Source organism: Trachurus japonicus, chromosome 10 (genome assembly GCF_045865225.1).
Source record: "Trachurus japonicus isolate A0001 chromosome 10, Traja_1.0".
Classification (NCBI taxonomy): Eukaryota; Metazoa; Chordata; class Actinopteri; order Carangiformes; family Carangidae; genus Trachurus; species Trachurus japonicus.
The window spans coordinates 26,169,677-26,190,729 of NC_140916.1; the positions used below are offsets into that span (position 1 = coordinate 26,169,677).

Here is a 21,053-nt window from a genome sequence, read left to right on the forward strand (position 1 = left end):
ATTCAGTGTTTTCAGATGGCCGCTGTGAAGAAAACAAGTTGATATTCATTTTTAAACAACACCACAGCAATTTTGTTTTAACTGACCCTACTTTTAATCACAGCAGTGTTTTTTATACTCTTCCTTTAAATCTGATTTGGTTCAGTTGATCACCTAATCAGTGCCTCATTGAGTAGAATGAGCTTCTGTTGGAAATCAATAGACACTGGAATGGAATGGCTGCCACACATGTAGAGAAGCAGATTTAAGAAACAGATGGAGTGGTCTCTTGATACCTACTAGTCTTCCTCTTGCGGTTGTATGAAGCTGAATGGGCAACATTACTTACAGTATAGACCGGTAAGTGAATAGCTGTTGATGCGAATGCTGTGCTATGTAGCAATAACAAAAATTACACATAGTTCCTTTAAGATCTTTTCTCTGATACTGTACCCTGTGACATCATTTCAGCAGAATATTCATCATAGTATTTTTCCTGGAATACTTCTGGCTCCTTGCTTAACTTTTCTCATCATGAATGAAAGTAGATTTTGCTCTATCATGTTTTATCTGCTGTGGCGAAAACAGTCCAATTTTGTGACCTTTGATGTATTTATTGAACATACAAAAGAGGCCATTATGAGGAGGGAAAATTATGAACTATTCCCAACAGGAAAGAATACTGAGAGTCATACTTGCAGTTTTATTTCTATTTTATTTTAGGGAAGGTATCAACTTATGTAAGACAGGGATTTACAAAACAATGTGAAACAGGATGCGACCAGCGAAATGAAACAGCTACCAACTCCCTTATTAAACAACAAAACAGCAAAAAAAACAAAAAAAAAACAATTTCACATCCCTCTGTGTTTGCATACTTGTACATTTTGGCATGTGTTATGCAAACATATATCATCTCGTAGAAAAGGTTTTGCTATTAAAACAGCATTAAGACAATATAAAGTAAAACAAAACACAGAGAATGGGATTGTCCTAGACAACTCCTACAGAAGGTGCTGCTGTTTTGGCGACAACATGACTGGCAGGAGCACAACAATTGAATGGATTTTTCCAGACTTCAACAGATAAGACATATGCAGATTAAATCTGTCGAGTTACATAAATAATAATAATGTCTGATGATCCATGATGTTAAGATGGATTTTGGTATGTTGGTCAAACAATTAATCTTATTAACAATTTTCAAGGTGTGCACTTTTTATTGTGTGATGTGGTCTCAAGCAGGGAGCTCCACGTTCATGTGTATGGTTGATTGGCATGTCATTGGGCCATTGGCTAAGCAGGCTGTGGTTACTGGAGGAAGCAGAGCTGTTTTCAGATAGGTTACCCAAAATTCCCTACTTCAGTACCTCACTTCGCTACAGCTGACAAGGCACAGCTGAACACAGAGTAATAAAAAAACATATTGAAAAATCAAAACCATCCACATATTTATAAGCTAAGTGAAATGTTGCGTCTTTTTTATTTTTTTATAATCCTGGATTTTCCAGGGTCAGTCTGGGTCCAGGGTCTGGGTCTAGCTCTAAGCCTGAGGTCTCAGGTAGAAACGGTGTAAAGCTGCTACTGCTGTGCTTTCTTCGCTAGAGCCTCGGCCTCCTGGAGAGAGACAGAGGGGGAGAACAAGAGGGAGAGAGTGTGTTAAATTAAAATGGAGGATACTGGTTTATATATCTCCTGCCACAGCTCAGAGGAAAACCCCACTGTTTCTATGGTAACTGGCACACCTCCCTGTAGTTACCGTTGTGACAGAGAGGAGGCGCCAGTGTGCAGGAGGTAGAGGAAGAGGAGAGGAGGCCTGCTTGGGTGTCAGATTATCATGAACAGATGTATTATGTAATATGTGTATTTTCTGTATGGAAATCACACTGTGAGGATAAATATATATTTAGGCCCATAAGCTGGTTTTACAGGAAACATGGTGAGGCTGTAGGAATGCAGTTCAGAGTCAGGACAGTTATCAGTGAGTGTTTGTGTTCATAAGCTTACCTTGGAGCCCGGGGGAGCGGTCAGACCCAGAAATGCATAGACGGCATTGTCCTCTCTGGCATCGAAGAAGGCCTCATAGTTCTGAGACAAGAGGAAAGACATGGCAAGGAGAAGTTTAGATGTAGATCGATCGGCGGATCAGCTTGCCTGGATCTGGACTGCCACCAAAGGAATGATAATGTGAGACGAACTTTGGAGCAGCGCCTGAGGGCAACAATCTGAACACGTCCATGAGAAACAGTGGAGGTTCTGTTATTTGTCCAAGAACAGGCCTCTGTAGTCAATCTGATGGGAGGGTATTGTCTCTGAGAAAGCAACCCTGTGTAAACAAACTAACACATTCACCCATTTACTGTTTAACTGTCTACAGCCTCTCGCTCTCCTGATCCCTCACTCCCTCTCATTCCTTTGTTTCTCTCCACTTTCTCCCACACTCACATACCAGTACACACACACAAACACAAAAGGTTTCCTACAGCTGCAAGTATCCTGGGAAATGATGTCCTCTTTGTCTGTGACCTTAAATATGGCCCATTCTGTATGTGCAACTTCACTTCCAGCCATCCATTAGCTGCACAGCATGATGCCTCATTGCACTCAGGCTAAGGGTCCTGTCTATCAAATGGGATTAACACTGGGCAGAAGTAGAGTAACGCAGGGCCATCATGAGGATGCCATTCCTGAACAGCCCAAAAACACTGTCTGATAGCTCTGTTAGTTTCATCCCCTCACACGTTATATTAAAGGAATACTTTGACATTTTCAGGAATACACTCTGCAGAGCAATAGATGAGAAGATCAATACCAGCCTCATTTTTGTCCATTAAGCTGAAACCAGGTGACAGTTAGCTTTACATAGACATGCAGACATGAGGCGAGCCTATTGTTGGTCTTTCTGAAGGTTAAAAAAAATCCAAACAGTACTTATAAAACTCACTAATTTACTCATTACATTGTGATGGTTTAATCTTCACAAAACCAAAGTGAAAAGACACGTTTTAGGTTTAAGTGGTACAAACTGTGGTTTAATGGGAGTTAATGGGATACAGTATAATGTAAGCTTAAAGGTGTACAGAAAAGAAAAATGAATTTGATTCCACTATGGGTCATAAAATTAGTGTAAAAACTCAACTATCAGACGATGTAGCCCAAACTTTGTGCAAAATTCTATTTTCAAGTAAATCCAGGAAAGTGTGGTATTTTTTTTCGCATTGGCTAATACAGGCACGATTCATCAGCCACTGATATTGGATCCGTCATCCGTCAATCAAATGTCTGAGACAACACACACACACACCGAGCTCGGTCTCGCCCCAAGCATTGAATATCCCGCGCGCTCGATAACGACCGATCAAATTCGTTTTCCTTACTCAGGTAAACTCGTGCGGCAACTCGTGGAAACTCGGCGCGACAAACAGGACAAACGGCCATTTCTGTACACAGGCAGACTTTGTTACCTTTTGACAGACACTGTGTGGCTGTTTCTCTGTGTCCAGTCTGAACAATGTTTATTCCTATAATTTTATAGCCTATATATATATATATTTTTTTTTTTTGCCTTAAATTGAAAGGGTTAGTTGAGAGAGACAGGAAATAAAGAGGCAGAGAGAGTGGGAATGACACGCAGCAAAGGGCCACCCGATGCAGGATTTGAACCAGGGCTGGCTGAAGAGAGGACTAGCCTCTACACATGGGGCGCCTGCTCTACCCATTGAGCTAAACAACAACACAAATGATCACTGAACAGGTTTTTGGCTGAATAAAAAAAAGTCTGAGATACTTTGTAGAACTGAGGGGACTGCAGACTTGGGTGATAATTTTCTATCAGTCATCACTATGAGCAACAACTTACACATCAAACATCTTTGAAATAAAAACAATTATTTTTTAGATTAGCATTTAACTCTGACTAGAGAAGTCCTGCTCTTAGGTGTACTTATTTTGACTGTTTTTACTTTACTGTATGCACCTTTAGAGGGCCTTTAGCACTTTCTTGTGTTTTTATGTATTCTTTTATTGCTTTGATGTAAAGCACTTTGGGTACCGTCTGGCTATTGTAAAGGGCTATACAAATAAAATTTGATTGATTTGATTGATTTAAACAGGTTTAACAGAAATACACTAAAATCAAAATCAGCATTCAAACTTCCCTGTGCACTGAGGACATGAGCTTAACTTCCTGGATGACTGTGACCTGTGATCTGAGCATCTGTATGTGTGTGTGTCTCACTCTCACCCCGCAATATTTGCTTTCATTAAATATCTGTGGGGGCAGAGGGTTCCCCGTGGCCGGCCTGGACTCATCCGGAATATTCTCTCTCATCCACTTCCTGTTGGCTTCATTGGCTGCGATGTCACACTCCTCGAACTCGATCTTATTGGCTGCCAGGAAGCCCATCACATCCTGCTGCTGCTTCTTGATCTGCGTGCGGGGGTGAAGAGACAGGGGAAGTTGTCAGTTAGACATGTGATAACCTCAACCGTATGAGGAAACGTAGAGGCCTCAGTGTACCACACTCGCTTACTGAAGGGTGAATGAAGTACTAGAGTATTAAAGAGGATGAACTCAGGCAATGCCCAGCAAATACACACTGTGTTATATCTGCAAGACAGCAACTCCAAACACTGGACTCTCACCATATTCATTTAATTTAATCAGTAAATGACATTTTATTGAATGAAAATTTAACAATTTCCAAATCATTTGTGACACATTGCATACTTAATTTAGCAGAATGTCCAAACCTATCATTTTCATATAATAAAGTGAGCAGAGTTACTACAAAGAAGCACCATGTTGACAGTTCATACATGAGAGACTTTAATGCAGATGGGATTCTTTCTGACAGGGACCCCATTCTAAATATAAAGGCTGTTGTTTTGCATCGCTGCAATCTATTCAACAATACTTGTGTCATTTGTGATATCTAAAATAGTCCACCCTGCTGGAGGCAAATCTGCAAACCTTTCATCTAAGAACAAAACCCTGAAACTCAAAGACAAATGAAAGTGTTACTAGAACATGGTGACATCCTTCGGGATCTCACCTCATTTAAAGTGAACCATTAGGTGTGTCCTTCACTATAATCAGAAGGTTTTCCAAACACTGTCACACACACCAATACGATGGGGATGCTACACATGTGTCATTCCTGCTTCTTTCTTAAACTGTATGGATGTGTGTGTGATTTACTGTATCAAACAGTGGGCCAATGAGATCTCAGTGGGTGTGTTTAGGAGGGAGGATGGCCCTACAAGGCCAGACGGAAACAAGAGCTCCTCTGGGACTCGAGAGGAGGTAACTGGTCAAACACGAGCCAAATAAGGCCTGCTGCAAGGAGACACACTCATCCAGCCTCTGCTGCATACACACACACACACACACACACACACACACACACACACACACACACACACACACACACACACACACACACACACATTCACACACTTAAAATCAAACTAAGCCAACATCATGCTCAAACATATTACAGTTATTTAATAATGGCTTCATCATCCTCATATCATCCCAGAGAACTGCATGCAGGGGCTCCACCCTGCTTTATGGTGTGCAGACGAGACAGACAGGTGGATTATTTAACAGCCATCTGCTGAAACAACACCGAGGCATGGAAATGAGGGAGCTGACAATGCCGGCAGATTAGCCGTGGCACAGTTTGAATCATTTAATGGCCGTTGCACTCCCAAGGCCAAAGTCCTAAAAACCAGCTCTCTCTCCCTCCACCTGCTTGGGACAAAGCAGCCAAGTGGAACGCCATGAGCTCAGACTCACTTTGACTCGCCCGGTCTTTCCAAACACGCACACACACAGACAATGCTCTCTCAGAGGGAAGAATCTGCACAGCCTGCTTTTTGCACTCGCTCCACACGTTGCCTCTCACTTGACAAACCTGAACCTAAATTACTAAAATGACAAATTAATCATGGGGATCGTTACGCTTCCTCTGCTTTCCTCTTTTCTCCCCCACTTTGGCGCACGCTGACCATTCCCCCAACAAGCATGTATTGTGCTGTTGCCAAGGAAAATTAATTTGTAGGGCAAACTGGCCACATACCATCTGCCACTAACTGTAATTGCACAGTGAGAGTTCTCAGCTTTGCCCCCTCCAGCAATTTGTATTGCTCACTGGTGTCTTCAGTGGGAATCCTGGTGATTTGTTTTTGTGTTTTCATGGAAGAAACCAGATTGTCCCTGGGTTTTTGGGTGTGGTCACAAACAACTACTCTTCTCTTGTTGCCTTGTATTATTCCCTCCTTATCTATCAGTCTGGAATGCTACAAAAATGACTCCTCTGTCCTATAGACAGAGCACAACCAGAGTCAAGCCTGCAGACAGTCAACTGACAGGAGCATTTGATTTCCATTATCCATGCCTTCTCGCAGCTTCCCATGCAAATGTATATTGACACTGAGTTTACCTATTATGCAAAACCAGATGAACAGTGTCCCTGCGTTGACTGGTGTAGACACGTGATCCACGTAGTGAGTCTAAGTGTTTTCAGCCAGGCTGCACCCGTCGATTCACAACTTTTTACACTTTGTCTCAACAGATGTTGGATTGCCCAGTAATATTTTACACACTGAAAGTGAAATATCTTCAAATCCGCTGGGTAAATCACACCAAATTCTGTACTGACATTCATGGCTACCAGATGATGTACCCTCCTGATTCTGATGATCCCCTATGAACCACTAAGAGGATGATTATATGGATTACTACAGACAGTAGTGCTCCATTCAGGATTGTAATAACTTTGCTCATCTCCATACTAGTCTTATAGCCACCATCAGATCAATGATAAAGATCTGAATCAGAATTACAGGCTACGTTCAAAAACCTGCAAAAAACCTTTTTGTACAGTGTTAATTAGCTAAGTGCTAAACTAAGATTACAACAGCAGCAGCAAATGTGGCACCTGCTAAACACCAGCCATGTTAGCTTTGTCACTGTGCACTGTGCTCATTGCAGTTAGCTCAAAGCACCACTGCACAGCCCTGACACAGCTGCTAGCATGACTGTACATCTTCAGTCGCCTGTAATGAATTAGTAAAGTGGAAAGGTTACCAGGTTAACTTTCACTCACGTGGAATTTTACTAAAGTGATTTGTGATGTTTCCTTCTGATTTCAGTTCCCTGATACAAAAACTACATGAGGTAAACACTACTTGGCACAAATCTGTTATTAACTGATACCAATTTTATCAGCACTTGGCACTCAATGAATGTGTTATCTCATTCCCAAGCCTGCCCATGGGCACACCCTTGGAAGAACTGCTGTATCATTAGATGATTCACAAAAGGAAGTCAGTCTAAAACAAGCACAAGTGCATGTGGTTGTCCCTGAAACAATATCTGCAGAGCTCTGAGGTTTCAGATTCATTCAATAATTACTATTGTTTCTATTTTAGACAACAATCCAACAACAATGCAATAGATTATTATTATTATCGATGATAAGAACCTAGAAGACTAGGGCAAATGCAGAAAAGGATTCTACAATCATATGTCTTTTGGTTTACATGATAACCATCATCATCATGTGAGTTGTGGCAACAGAGCAATGAGATGAGAGTCAGACTTGATCAGTCCCAGAAAAAAAAGGCATTAACAGCTGCCAGACAATGGAAGGCATTGATTGGATGTACTGTATCCACAACACAGGCTTGGATCAATATGATGGAGACTGAGTCAATCAATGATGTTGACTTAGGACTGGGGTCAGTTTGTGTTCAACTCAGCCAGATGAAAATTAAAGGTGAATTTGTTTTTAAAAAATCCTCACAGCAGATACTTTCAGACTAAATGACCTCTCTAGACCAACATTTGAAGGCAGAACAATCCACTCTCCTTTCTCTGGACTAAAGGAAACATGAATCAGTCACAGCCCTGTGTGTTGGTAAGGGATAAAGGTTTTTGTCTTGATTAGATCTAGTCTGATTTGTGCTGAAAACAGTCACTTACTGGAATTTCAGCAGCAACAGTAGCCTCCACCCAATCCTGAGCTCAGTCAGCATTACAACATTATTACAAAAGAGCCTTACACTGCTGTTCTGGCTGGGTTCCCTCACTGCTGCCTAAAGGTGAAACAACACAACCCCCTCCCCAAAAAAAGACCTGTTATATCAAATAACTGACTCATGGCCAACTCACAACTCACTGACCTACACAAAAGAAATGTCAAACCAACAGAGGACAAAGTTGAGTAAATCTGACATTCTGAGTTACAAATCTTAAAGATTAGACATAGACAGATAACACACATACACACATACACACACACACAATCTCACAGAGAATGTTCAGTGTGAAAGTTATTGCTGTTTTTAGCATGTTTATTGTGGCAATGAGGAAACAATATGGTTGCAGGCAGTAAATATGCTCCTCTTAAAGGAGTGGCTTCTTTTTGACCACTTTGCTAGATGTGGCTGCAGTTTGTGTGGGTGCATGTGTCTTCTGTGTGTGTATTTGCATGTGTGTTTACATATACTATGGATTTTAAAGCATTTCCAGGTTTGAAATTCAAATTTGGCCTCAATGCAACCAACTGAAAAAGGAATAATGTTGCTATTCTTACAAAGATGTGACCATGTGTGCAAGGTTTTCACAAGGATGTGTGTACACAGTATGACCTAATCTTTACAAAAGCCACTGACGGTAACACTAGAAGTGTCTCTAGAGAACTGACAGCAAGTCAAAACACCATTTCTTCAGGTGACTCAAACACTCTGCTTCTCATTACTCGGTGGAAATACGATGACGTCAGTCCTCATTCGGTTTGCTGGTATACCACCCTCCACAGTGGATTAGCACAGGTCAAGGGTCAGGAGAGAGTAAGCCGGCAATCAGTGCTTTGCTCAGGCTCACTGGGCCTCACTAGATGTAGCTACAGTACAGTCTGTCTCTCTTGGCAAATGTTCTGTTGCTTTCTGTTTTTCTTTCACAAAAGTGCTAATTCCACACAATAATAATACGTGAGACTGTGGGTTGTTACGTTTTCCAATGTTACGTTAATACAACTATTATATTGGACTGTGGTAAGTATAAGTATAGAGGAAGGGAAAACACACCCAAACTTATCTTTTCATCATACCTGCAGATGGTAGATAGATACTGAGGAACAATCACCTTCCCCAACTTCTTCAGTGTCTATTAACATACTGTGCTTCTCTCTAACTGTGCTTTGTGGATTAATTGCACATAGCCTATTCTGTGAATCCACCATTGTTGTCTCAAGTTAGAAATGGAGAACTTTTTCCCATTAGACCTTAGAAAACATAATTCTTGATATGTTTGTGTCTTGTTTGCCACATCACATGATTTCTGATAACACTCTACACTTATGTGGATCACATTCTGCATAAAATCAGTAAGCACCATAAGCTATTTAAATGCTTGAACACAAACCAGAACTTAACTCTTATAACTGTCTGAATAATGCTGACTGTTAGAACTCGTCAGCTGCTGAATCTGATGCATCCCTCTGGCTAACACTTCACACTGTCTCCCTCACTGACCTGGAGTCATTTCCTAAGTGGGGCATGAGCTCTAAATGTTGGTTTTAATATACTCCTACTTGCCTCCCTGCTCTGGCTGGTGCCCCGTTCACATGCTTAACTAGATTGGACTGATTAATGTAGCAGCAGACACTGCTGGATAGTGGAATGCAAATCAGATTGCTGTGTGTAGTCACTGATGCAATCGAACTGCAAGCTCAGTGAGGCCAGAGTTTCAACCACTATTTGTCATTCAGTCGATCAGCAAATGCAGGCTATTTCACAAACATGTACCCACTGTCTGATGAAGAGACTTCCTATAAATAAAAACGGTCTAAACCAGACATAGAAGTGAGTCCTACAAACTCTATAGTGTGACAGCATTTTCCAGACAAAAAAGTTACCAGATGAAACAGACAGGATGTGTTTGTGGCAGCTAAACTGATGCTGATCAACCAACTCTAAAAAAAAGGATGCTGAATGAAAGTGATAATGTGAGTATAAGTGTGTGTGTCTATGCAGCATTTAGGAGAACACAACCTCTCCCCCTAATTCTGGCAGCCTCCGCTAAAGACAGATCAATAAGAGGTAATGCATTTCCACATACAGGCTACAGCACAGTGATGGCATCACCTGCTCTAAACTCGAACTGCTCTGACTTTATAGGAAGCTCTTGTTCTATGACTGCTGGGGCAGAGTCTGTGCAAATGTCACTTCTCTGTACGAGCAATAAAGCAATTCAGAGCTGAAAAGAAGCTCTGTGTTGGATCATTACCACTGTGAGTTAATGAGGGTAAATTATCCAAAAGGTGATCCACACACTTTTAGACAACGTGTCTTTTTGTTATGTTTTTTTTATAAAGCCTGGACTACTTTAATTACCTTTCAAATTTGCACCATTGAACATTTTTTGCAACAAACCTAACTATGACAGACAGATGCTTGGATGCTAGAAATACTTAATGTCACAGATGATGTCAAGTGTGGTGCAACAGCTTTGGGAAAAGTAAATCTAACTGCAGAAATAAGATATCAAAGACAGAATTCAAGGTTTTGGTGGACTCCTACTTTAGTTTAGCATACATCTAAGCTGGTCCAGACCTCTAACATGTCCTAAACAGTGCCTAAGTAGTCCTGGCCTGCAGCTGCATATCTGAAAGGGGGCCCTGGAGAATTGCATCACCATCATCCCTCCCCACTCTGGAAGAAACTGGCAAAAAGAAGAATGAAGCTGAAGATCCTCCAGGCTGCAGCACATTGAAATAAACACTGAGGTACACAAGCTGTCTTTCCTGGCACCAGGTAACAGAGTGGGTAATTTGGATACGTTTATTGATTTTCGCTACATGCCTTTCCTTTTTATCTGCCTGGTTCCGCGCACTCAACTGTCACTACAGGAAGCAACCGAGACACAAGGCTAGGTCCTGGACTTCTCTGTTACCCACCTCAAACTTCCTCTCTGCATCTGCATCCGTGACAAAGTTTAAATAAGGCCAGAGAGGGAGAGAGGAAAGACTTTGACAGACTTCATCTGTGTCCAAAGTCTTGAGGAGGGCAGAGCTGCATGCTTACTGATGAGTCAGACCACTCCACACTGGGAGGATGACAGCCGGATGGACATCAGTTAGTGAGTTCAATAAAAGTTCAGCCTCGTCTCTCCTGCCTAACAAGAAGGACCCTGCAGACTAACCCCGGCTGGAAAAAAAAACTCTGTTATGTTATACAAAGCCATGCCATTCTTTTGTCCCTTACCGAAGTGGATCCAGAGGACGAGGCTATGTACACTTTGATCACCATTGTTAAATCCCTGATGCTGAGTCCGGTAGAAAGCGGCGGCTGGTCAGCTGCTCCTTGCAGACAGCGTGCAGGCGGATTGCTCGGGCAGCGAGACGAAAACAACAACAATACCAACAACAACAAACTTCCCAGGCTGATCTGCTGTGTGTCTGTGGCAGGCAGCGTAGACTATCTGCGCAAATGCTCCGGTTCTCAGCACTGGATGGAGCTTGGCATTCCTCCTCCTCCGCCTCTCCTCTGCCTCCCCGCCCCTTCTACTCTCTCTCTCTCTCTTTCCCTCTCTCTCTTCCACTCTCTGTAGAGCAAGAGCACACACTCGGAGACACGTACACGCACGCACAGACAAGGCAATAGGCCCATGATGATGGTGATGGCAAGGCAACACACTGAGGGCAGCAGCTATATTGTCTGAATTCCAGCTCCGACCCCATTGTCTGCAAGAGAGGCATGTGCTATTGTTGTGTAAACGTTGCACACATGCACCGCTGCAGGCGTTGCAGTAAAATAAAATAAAAACGTACGGAAGGTACGGTTTGTGTTGTAAAGAGTCAACAAGGTATAAGAATCTGCTCTGGTTTTTAATTGAACACTTCTGTGTGTGCTTTTGTGTAACAGCACAGCCTCTGGAAGCGCCGTCTTTAGCAGCCACATTGATTAGACGGGCTTTGTGGGCCCCCTGCAGGCGTCTGGGGCAGACGACGCAAGGCTTTTCCCCTGAAACGAATTTAGGAAAGCCGACTGACAAACAAAAAAAATGTGTCGGAGAGGAGTGGGCGCCATATTGGACTGAAGCACTAAGTGATTTTATGTAGACATGTTTCCTCGCTGGCTGCTGCAGATGTGAGCTCTGGCTTTTAGACGAGCCAGCGTGGTTGCATGGCTTTACACCGGGGCATGTTGCCCGCCGCCGGGGCCTGTGTAACGGTGCATACAGGTTAGCCCCCGCGGCCTCTCGGTCTCACGGCAAATCATCACACTCGCATGAAGGCAATATGTCCTCGAATGCAATCCTTTCATTCTTGCAGGCTTCCTCCCATCTCGCCCCGCAAGAAGCCATTCGCGCAGACCCCAGAACATCACCGGCTCCAAAATTCCAAGTGTTCTGCAGCCCCGAATGGCGTCACCTGATTGGCCGAGAGCCTATCAATCATGCCTTTAGCCGCACCCCTCCCCCCATTCAACCACTCGCCTCTCTGTTCCAGTGTGTTTACTACACTGCCGAGCATAAGGGAGACACTCGTCTTCACATGCACTGAACCCACTAAGAAAAACAGTTTTTAGTTGTATTTGTAAGAAAACCTCCAAGAGATCAACATGCCCAAGAGAAAGGTACGTATTCTCAAAATAATAAAAATAGTTTGAGGGGGATATCAGTTTATAATGCAATGCAAACGATTGTGAAGACATCCCTCTGAGACATTACTTAATTATAACGCAATGTATATCCGTTATTTCTCGCTGGTAATTTTTGCCTATTTTCTAGATATAATCTACATTTTTTATGTGTTTGAATGAATATTTTCCTGCTCGGATACGGCCTTTAAAACGCGTTTTACTGTGAGAGCCGCTGTCCTTTGGGCAGTCAGAAGTCTCTTTCGGTCTCCATGCAGTTAAAGCACAAGCAGCAGCCATGCTTTGCAGCTCTTGTCCACCTTCGTCGCCGACCTACCGAGAACAAACGCTTCACTTATCGCCATTTCGCCACCAAACCGGCCAAAAGTGGCGCCAGAAAATGCTTTAGTGCCTTTACTTTGCATTTTGACCGCAAAAACAAACATTCGCCTTCGCGTTTCGATAAAATTATATATTTTCTCTCTTTGTTCATAGTCCCAAATGGCTGCGATGGCGTCGCTGTGCCGCCTGGTGGCGCGCGCGAGCCTTAGGTCCCTCCCCCTTCTCAAAGACTCCCGCGCCAGCTTTCAAATCTGAGCTTCATGCATTGAATGAGAGAAAGAGACAGGGGAATGAAAGGGAAAAGCAGGGCCTGGGCCCCCAAAATATAGTTCCAGAGGCCCACATGGCTCAGCTCTCACAGCCCATAACTGAAATGATGCATTACCTCCACATTCCTGGGCTCTAATCCATTAAATTTAGCTGAATTTGAAATATTTTTTTGTTTTCACATGAAACAAAAAAGTTTTTTCAGCAGGCCTATAATCATCAGTAATATGCACCTGAGGCATTTAGCAGCTGTTTCCTGTTAGTATAAACACAATATAAACTGTAAATAACAGTGTTATTATATTTTTTGTATTTTAACCCTTTTCTGTGTGTGTGTTTTGTGCACAGGGAACAGAAGCAGGAGAAAAGGAGGAGGTAAGCTGCAGACACGTCAAGCAACACCTCACATACGTGATAAAAAGTCACTTTTAAAGAGTGTGTGGCATGTGTGTGTTCATCGTCTTAAAGAAAGTACCTTGGTGTTGAATACAAGTGTGTTGACTGAATACTGTCTCAATCAAAACAAACCCCCCCTGATAACAACCTTTGTTTTGTTTCAGCCCCAGAGGAGATCAGCTCGGTTATCAGCGGTAAGAAGACACGCATACAATGTCACAAAACTAGTTTACATTAACAGATGTAGTTAATTAACATGTACAACATGCTTGTACTCTTAAAAGTGATTACACACATTAAACCAGGTTAATTAAGCTAAACAGTGCTGTAAGTGAGGTAAAAATAGGTATAGGAATACTTTTTCACTTCAGAAAAACTTTAGCTTGATTTTTTGCAATACAAAGCTTCAAAATCTGTTTTTTTGCATAACTAAGCTTAAAAATCACAAATGAATATTCATATAGTGCATTGGGCAGTAATAAAGTAGTCAGAAATACCTCAGAGGTGATAAGATCAGTTATTACACAATTAAAACTGTATTTGTAAGTGTTACAGAGATAAAACTGCAGGACTGGTCACTAAAAGCATCTGCACATGTATCTGCTTGTAGTTTTAACTAAATACCAGTAGCTGGCATAATAGAGGCTCTTAGAGTTATTACTTCTTGTATCTTTGTATTGGCTAAGGTCCTGTATTGGCTGATTAAAGGATTGTCATGTTAAGGTTATAAAGCCTCCGAGAGTCTCTTTATTGAAAGAGGTTTCTTTTTGAGGAACATTTAAAATCTTGATTCTTTCTCATCCATATAAGAAAGCGCCTTCATCTCTTTCCCTCTTCCTTTTGTAGAAACCGGCCCCACCCAAGCCGGAACCAAAGGTCAAGAAGGCAGCAAAGGTAAGAGATACAAGCCACGACTCTCAGTGAACCTGCGTTACAAGACATGGGTTGTATGTGAATGTTCAGACCACTAACGGCTTGTCCCAATGCCTCTGCAGAAAGAAAAGGCTGTGAATGACAAGAAGGAGGACAAGAAGACCAAGAAGGCAAAGGAGAACGCAGAGGCAGAGGCAAACGAGGAAAACCACTCTGAGAACGGAGAGGCCAAGACCAACGAGGTGAGTGGACAAAAAAAGTTCTCAAGTAGGCTATAAAAGCCTCCAGATGTACAGAAGGAAAAGTTTTGACCTTGGCCTGTCTTCTCTGTCCCACAGGTGGAGGCAGCCCCAGAGGAGGCCAAGGAGGAGGCCAAGTCCGAGTAGCACCACTGCCCAAGCTTCCTCCTCCTCTACAGTCCCTCCCCCCTGAACCCCCAGCCAGCCAGCCAGCCAGCCCCCCCAAGTCTCTCACATGGTTTCCCTCCAAGGCGTATTGTTAACAGAGGAATATTTTTATCAATGATTTTATAAGTATCCGTACAGATTTTTAGCACAAAAAGCAAAGCTGATTATGGAGCGCCTTGCAGATTTGCAGTGGTCATATCAAGTGTCTGCAAGCAAGATGAACACACTAAAATCTTTTTTAAATGGCATTTCATGATTGTTGAAGGCTTGTTTGGTGTAGAAAGTGCGTCCCTGCCGGATTGGCTATGTTGTGAGTTGTGTATTCCTGTGTTTTTCCGCCCTTCCCCTGATCTTCCCCCTCCTCCCCTCTTCTTCCTCCACAGATTAGACCTCCTTCCCCCTACAGTTCAGCCTTTATCCATGTTTTATTAACGGTTCAGCCATGTTAATGTGGGTGATTCTTTTAGACCTCTAAATGTGCAGTGAGTTCCCTTTGCTTCTGTCTCATGGTCTTGTTTTTATTTTCTTTCATTGAAATCGTGTTTTAAAAAAAAGCGTATTGAAGAGTGTTGTCCATAAGAAAGAGGAAGACGAACATGTGAAACATTCCGGGAACAGTGATTGCCTCCGACCCGTCTCCAAGACGACCCTGCGTGTAAAACAGCTCCTGCTCCATCCACGCTGTCATGTCAGCTTTTCTAAACACTCTGGTTTTTTTAAAACGATTGAATTTGGAAACCTTCTCTGACAAATGCAGGTGTCTGGTCCCTCTCTTATGTTCTGAAATTCTCTTAATAAAAAGAAGTCCTGGGAATTTTCCTCGAATCTGCGTCTCGAGTTTGTTTCTTCAAGATGCGTGATGAAAGTTGAAGCATCTATATTATCACCACAGTGGAAGTCTAGCCTTGCTGAGCATATGCCCACAGCCACAGTCAACAGCTCGGAGTGTGCAGCTTTAAAACCCCAGTGGGTCACTGCAACAATGGATCATGTTGAGATAAAAGACTTTACCTTCTAACCTGTACTCAACCAGGCTTGTATACCGTCTTCATTATTTACCACACACAAGAGTTTTTGTACAAAGGGATGTACAGTACAATCAGACATGTCATGTGCATGATTGTATTCACCTCAGTAGAAGTGGGACTTGTACAACAGGATTCAGATTAGAGCAGTGACCTCTGACTAAATAAAACACATCTGTAATGTGATATCACTGTAGACAAATGTAGCATTTATTTCCTAAGTCCTATTGGCAGATACAGTTTAATACCACATAACAGAGGCAGGCTCCTCCAAACTTACGTCAGTAATTGTTAACTGGGAGTTTCAATTTTGATTTTGTATCTTTAAAGCAGTGTGATTTATTCCACAGCTGTGTTGCTACAGGGCCAGGGAAGCATAAGGTCACTAGCTGGGACACCAGTCCAAGATTCCCTGATTAGGAGTGTGTGTCTTACTGGGAGACAGTCTCACTGATTCATCATCTTTAAAGAATGATTCACTCTTGTCATGAATCAGTAAAATGTTCAAGTGAAGGACATTATACTCAACTGGATGAAGGCCTCTAATATACATTTAATGCCTAGCAGAGTTAGACTAAAAGAGGTTCCAGTGCACAGTGAATCCTCTGAAGGAGCAGTGTCTGTCTACCCAACATCTGCCTTCCTCTTAAGGCTTCTCAGGCTCATATTTAACTCTAGCTACATGAAAGCATGAGCGATTGACTCGCATAGACCTCCACCCTTCAACAAAACAAGCAAATTCATTTAAAGACAGCTCCATATTGAGTTGCATTCAAAGCAATCTGGCCAAGAGCAGGCCTGAGAAAATGCACACAGTCTATTAAGCAAACACAGATTGAAAAGGCTTTCACTGAGCTTTGTGTGTGCATTCGCCTCCAGCACCGACAGTGTGTAAATGTGTACATCTATGCATCCATCCGAGCCCTAACCTCACTTTGACGTGCATTAAAACATGCACTTGGACATTTTTGTAATCCTATTGAAGGATTGGATTGGCTGCACCAGGCCCTCTGCTTCACATGCAGCAGCAGCAGCCGCAGTTGGTGTTATTTTAACCCTGAATCACTGCCTGCATTTCCTCCAGCACATGACGCTGCTTTCGTTTTTGACTGATCTTCCGCGGTTTCGTGCAGCAGTTGCAGCTCCTCTGACCTGCATTGTCATGGCCGAGCACCGGACACCATTTTGTCGATATTTTAGTTTTGTGCGGAGCGCTATAGCGCCGCGCCACCACTAGATGGCAGCCTCGTCTTAGCTTTACCCCTGCGCTCACAGAGGAGCTGTGCTCACTGTGCCCTGTGGAGCTTTAAATAACCTTACATTTTATTAGCTGATATATTAAAAGAGCTTTTACTTTTCCTCAGGCATATTTCGAGGAACCTTTGAAAAATAGGTGGCAGATCACACACGTTAGCAGGAAAAAGCACTTCAAACAGTCAAAAGAAAAAGTGAATCCCCCTGGGCTTTCATCTCCCATTCCTACTTTGTTTTAATCCTCTGTCAGCATCATCTGTTTGATACATTTACTTTCCTATTTAACTAGTTTTCAACCAGACAGTTCAATTAAGAGAAAATCCTCAGGCCTGGGCTGTGGATCCAGCTTCCGCTATCTATTGATAAAGTGCAGTGATGCGAGGGAAACAAAAGGAAATACATTATTGATCTGACAGAAAGTTTCAGATCTCTGCCACGCTGGTGTCTTTTTTGCCTTCTTTCATCTGTGTGCTCTTTGTGCTTTTTTTCCTCAGCTCTTACACCTTCACTGATCCATCCATTCATCCAGTCCCCTGTGATCAGCCCTCATGGCTCGTTGAGTGCTTTGATACTGAGATGTAGACAAAACACACACCAGCAGACATACACTTTGACATTAAAGAGCTAATTACTCCGGTTATATTTAATGTTTTGTCTGTGCATGCTCTCTGCCTGCTCTGCCTGAACTCAATGTTTGTCTACATGCTTAAAGGGATAGTTCACCCTAGAATGATATTTCGCTCATTATCTACTCACCCTCATGTTGACTAAGGGCTGGGAGAAGTTTCAGAGTCCTCCGTCCCTTCTCTGAGTTACAGGGGGTCTCGGCATAGCAGTGCATGTCCATATAACGGTTGCAAAGGGACACCGGAGCTCTTCGTAAAAAAACACACACAAAAAAACATCCAAATACCTCCATGATGCTCGTATGTAATGTCCGTCTTGTGCTGAAGCCCCAAATTGCGTAATTGTCCCGAAAAAAATTAAATAAGTCTATATTTTAAGCTTGTTTGTAGCGGAAGCTTCTCGAAGCTCCTCTTCCTGGTCCGTCCAAATCTCGCGTGATTCGCAGTAACCGCACTGACGCATGCTGACGCCGGCGCAAATCACGCGAGATTTGGACGGACCAGGAAGAGGAGCTTCGAGAAGCTTCCGCTACAAACAAGCTTAAAATATAGACTTATTTAATTTTTTTCGGGACAATTACGCAATTTGGGGCTTCAGCACAAGACGGACATTACATACGAGCATCATGGAGGTATTTGGATGTTTTTTTGTGTGTGTTTTTTTACGAAGAGCTCCGGTGTCCCTTTGCAACCGTTATATGGACATGCACTGCTATGCCGAGACCCCCTGTAACTCAGAGAAGGGACGGAGGACTCTGAAACTTCTCCCAGCCCTTAGTCAACATGAGGGTGAGTAGATAATGAGCGAAATATCATTCTAGGGTGAACTATCCCTTTAACTGTCTGTGTGACCATCTGCCAGTCTGCCTGCTCGTCTGCTGCTCATCCTCGTCTGTCTCCTTTCGCTGTCTGAGCCTGAGTAATCACAAGGGAGTTGTGTCCTAGCCACACATCCCCCCCTCCACCCTCCACCCTCTCCCCCTCCCCCAGTGTACACCCTCATCTCTCTGATGGGTTATGATATGTTGACTAAAATAGCCCGCTTTCCCTTTTTAAACATGTGCATATCCTATTCTCTCATCCCACGCACTTCCAGCCCCTGTCTCCTCCCCCCCCACACTCACCCATTCACATCCACTGTCCACACACATCATTCTCAAGGTCTCACGGGCAGCAGGGTATGAATGAGTGTTTGTGTGTGTGTGTGTGTGTGTGAGGGACCCCTGCGTGTTTGCACACACACCAACACCTTCGCATGTGCGTTGGTGTGTGTAGAGCGAGGAAGGGGGAGGGAGGCAATTCTTGGTGTAAAAGATGAGGATGACCTTTTTCGAGGAAGCGTTTTTAAATGATGTCCTGGCGTCACCAGGGGATACTAGTGTGTGAATGTGGATGAGCATTTGTTGTGGAAAGAACGTCACACTTTTGCACATGCTCACACACAGTCACACTAATACACAGGACAAGACTATACACACACACATTCTGCCAACAGGTACACAGGTACTCATTCACATTTTGTCTGGAGAGATCTGAGTCAACGCTCCTCCCTCCAGACTGGACCTCAGTGACGTTAGAGATGAGCAGATGTTTAGTGGCAAGGTTCCCTTCTGAGAGGACGGCGCTGCCTGGCTGTCTTAAATTGTTTGTGTTTGACTGTCTTGTTTATCTACCAGGCCCACAGCACTCTACGGTGGTGGGATGTACAAGAGCGAGTGAATGAGAGGAGGCAGGGTGAGAAGGAGAGGAAGTGTGCAGGGTAGAGGAGCTGGATGCAGATGGGGATCTATTCTCTCCACACACGCAGACAAGATGGAAATGAGTGGGCGTCTGTGACGTCAATCAGTGTACAGACACACACAGGCACACAGTGGAGCTACTCCCCTCCTCTTCCAGTCCCATGCTAATAGCTACATGCTTCACTGCAAGCAGCAGCAGCACGGATCACAGGCACAAACAGACACCCCCCCCCCCAAGCCCCCTCCCAACCAAATACAAACGAGCATACGCACATTCAGACATTCAGACATGTAGATCTGAGTTGCATCTCTGACCTGGCTGATGACGCGACGCTATCATCTCTGTCAGTCATTCCTTTCATGGGCCATATGGTGGGAGGAGAAAGTACTCAGATCCTTTAGTTAGTGAGTTAAAGTACCAGGATATCATTGTGAAAATACTTTTAAAAATTACCCTCCCACTCTCACACTTTGTAATGTGCATTTATTGAATTGTGATTTTTCCACATGATTGAACCCATTACAGTAAGACAGAATGAAAACATTTGGCAAATTCAGTAGAGATGAAAAATCTAATCTGTCTCATTTAACGAATATTCGGTATATTCTTTGGATTTTCAGGTCTCTTCACAGATGATCAATGAGATTTAAGTCTGTGTGTTGGCAGGGGTGCAGGGAAAGTTGGACACTTGTTCTTAAGCCTATCCAGTGTTACCTCGTGCAAACATTTCAGGCCAGCATGGTGGCATGTCTGCTGTTCATCATTGGAGGTCTGCCCAAAGAACCCATGTTTTTTGTGACTTTCACAAAAGGTGGCTCTTTTCAGCTACTCTACCAAATAGGCTTGATTGCCCTGTTACTCAGTTTGGCTGGACAGCCAACTCTACAGGGAAGAGTGCTGGTGGCTGCAGACTATTCCCATTTTCACATTATTGAGCCCGCTGTGCTCCTGGGAACACTCAAAGCTTTAGAAATGGCTTTATACCCTTGCCCTGCTCTGCGCCTCATCACAATTTTATTGCAGAGCTCTACAGAGAGATTTTTTTCGACTTCTCTGTGAACTGTGGAACCTTGTATATGGTATACACACATGTATGGCCTTCTAAACTATGTCCAATTAATTCAATTTGACACAGGTGAACCCCAGTCAAGACACATCTAATTTGCAGTGCCCCTGCAAAGAGTAATAAAAAACTAACCAACTCAATTTCTAACAAGCATAGGTCTGAAGCTACTTTTTCAAAAACAGTCTTCATTTCCAACATGCATCTCAGCTGTTTTGCACCAACAAAACACTTCATACATGTGTCAAAATAAGCTCATTGATCCACAACACTGGCAACAAGTCTCACTCTGGAAACACCATCACTCTCAGAACACTGAAGTACAAAATACCATACCAAATAACAGAAAGCTGAGGTAAAATATATTTTATCTTTTACGTTTGAATGCTTTTTTTCCCAGATATCAGTATTTCATCATAGAAAAAGATCT

The 21,053-nt window shown here is 43.1% G+C and overlaps 2 protein-coding genes across 3 annotated transcripts; one reads left to right on the forward strand and one right to left on the reverse strand.

The window, feature by feature from the left end:
* Nucleotides 1-674: 674 nt before the first annotated feature.
* Nucleotides 675-11,498, reverse strand: sh3bgrl (SH3 domain binding glutamate-rich protein like). Its single transcript, XM_085788416.1, has 4 exons — nucleotides 11,254-11,498; nucleotides 4,223-4,408; nucleotides 1,987-2,067; nucleotides 675-1,596 (listed from the first exon to the last, which is right to left on the reverse strand). The coding sequence occupies exons 1-4, from the start codon at nucleotides 11,296-11,298 to the stop codon at nucleotides 1,561-1,563; spliced, it is 348 nt and encodes a 115-aa protein (XP_085644542.1). The 5' UTR covers nucleotides 11,299-11,498; the 3' UTR covers nucleotides 675-1,560.
* A 1,003-nt stretch (nucleotides 11,499-12,501) lies between these two features.
* Nucleotides 12,502-15,740, forward strand: hmgn6 (high mobility group nucleosome binding domain 6). 2 transcript variants are annotated; one of them, XM_085788417.1, is made up of 6 exons: nucleotides 12,502-12,627; nucleotides 13,588-13,614; nucleotides 13,800-13,829; nucleotides 14,482-14,529; nucleotides 14,631-14,750; nucleotides 14,847-15,740. In XM_085788417.1, the coding sequence occupies exons 1-6, from the start codon at nucleotides 12,613-12,615 to the stop codon at nucleotides 14,892-14,894; spliced, it is 288 nt and encodes a 95-aa protein (XP_085644543.1). In that variant the 5' UTR covers nucleotides 12,502-12,612; the 3' UTR covers nucleotides 14,895-15,740. The 2 variants fall into 2 exon arrangements, with proteins under 2 accessions (XP_085644543.1, XP_085644544.1); XM_085788418.1 differs by lacking the exon at nucleotides 13,588-13,614 and having other exon boundaries at nucleotides 12,502-12,654.
* Nucleotides 15,741-21,053: the final 5,313 nt, after the last annotated feature.

Bases quoted from the DNA above. Each gene is read 5' to 3' on its own strand.
- sh3bgrl (XM_085788416.1), bottom strand. From the start codon at position 11,298: ATGGTGATCAAAGTGTACATAGCCTCGTCCTCTGGATCCACTTCG. The intron at 4,409-11,253 runs GTAAGGGACAAA...CCCCGCACGCAG, and splicing joins CGTCCTCTGGATCCACTTCG to ATCAAGAAGCAGCAGCAGGA. The intron at 2,068-4,222 runs GTGAGAGTGAGA...CTCTTGTCTCAG, and splicing joins ATGAAAGCAAATATTGCGGG to AACTATGAGGCCTTCTTCGA.
- hmgn6 (XM_085788418.1), top strand. From the start codon at position 12,613: ATGCCCAAGAGAAAGGTACGTATTCTCAAAATAATAAAAATA. The intron at 13,830-14,481 runs GTAAGAAGACAC...TTCCTTTTGTAG, and splicing joins GATCAGCTCGGTTATCAGCG to AAACCGGCCCCACCCAAGCC. The intron at 14,530-14,630 runs GTAAGAGATACA...ATGCCTCTGCAG, and splicing joins AGGTCAAGAAGGCAGCAAAG to AAAGAAAAGGCTGTGAATGA.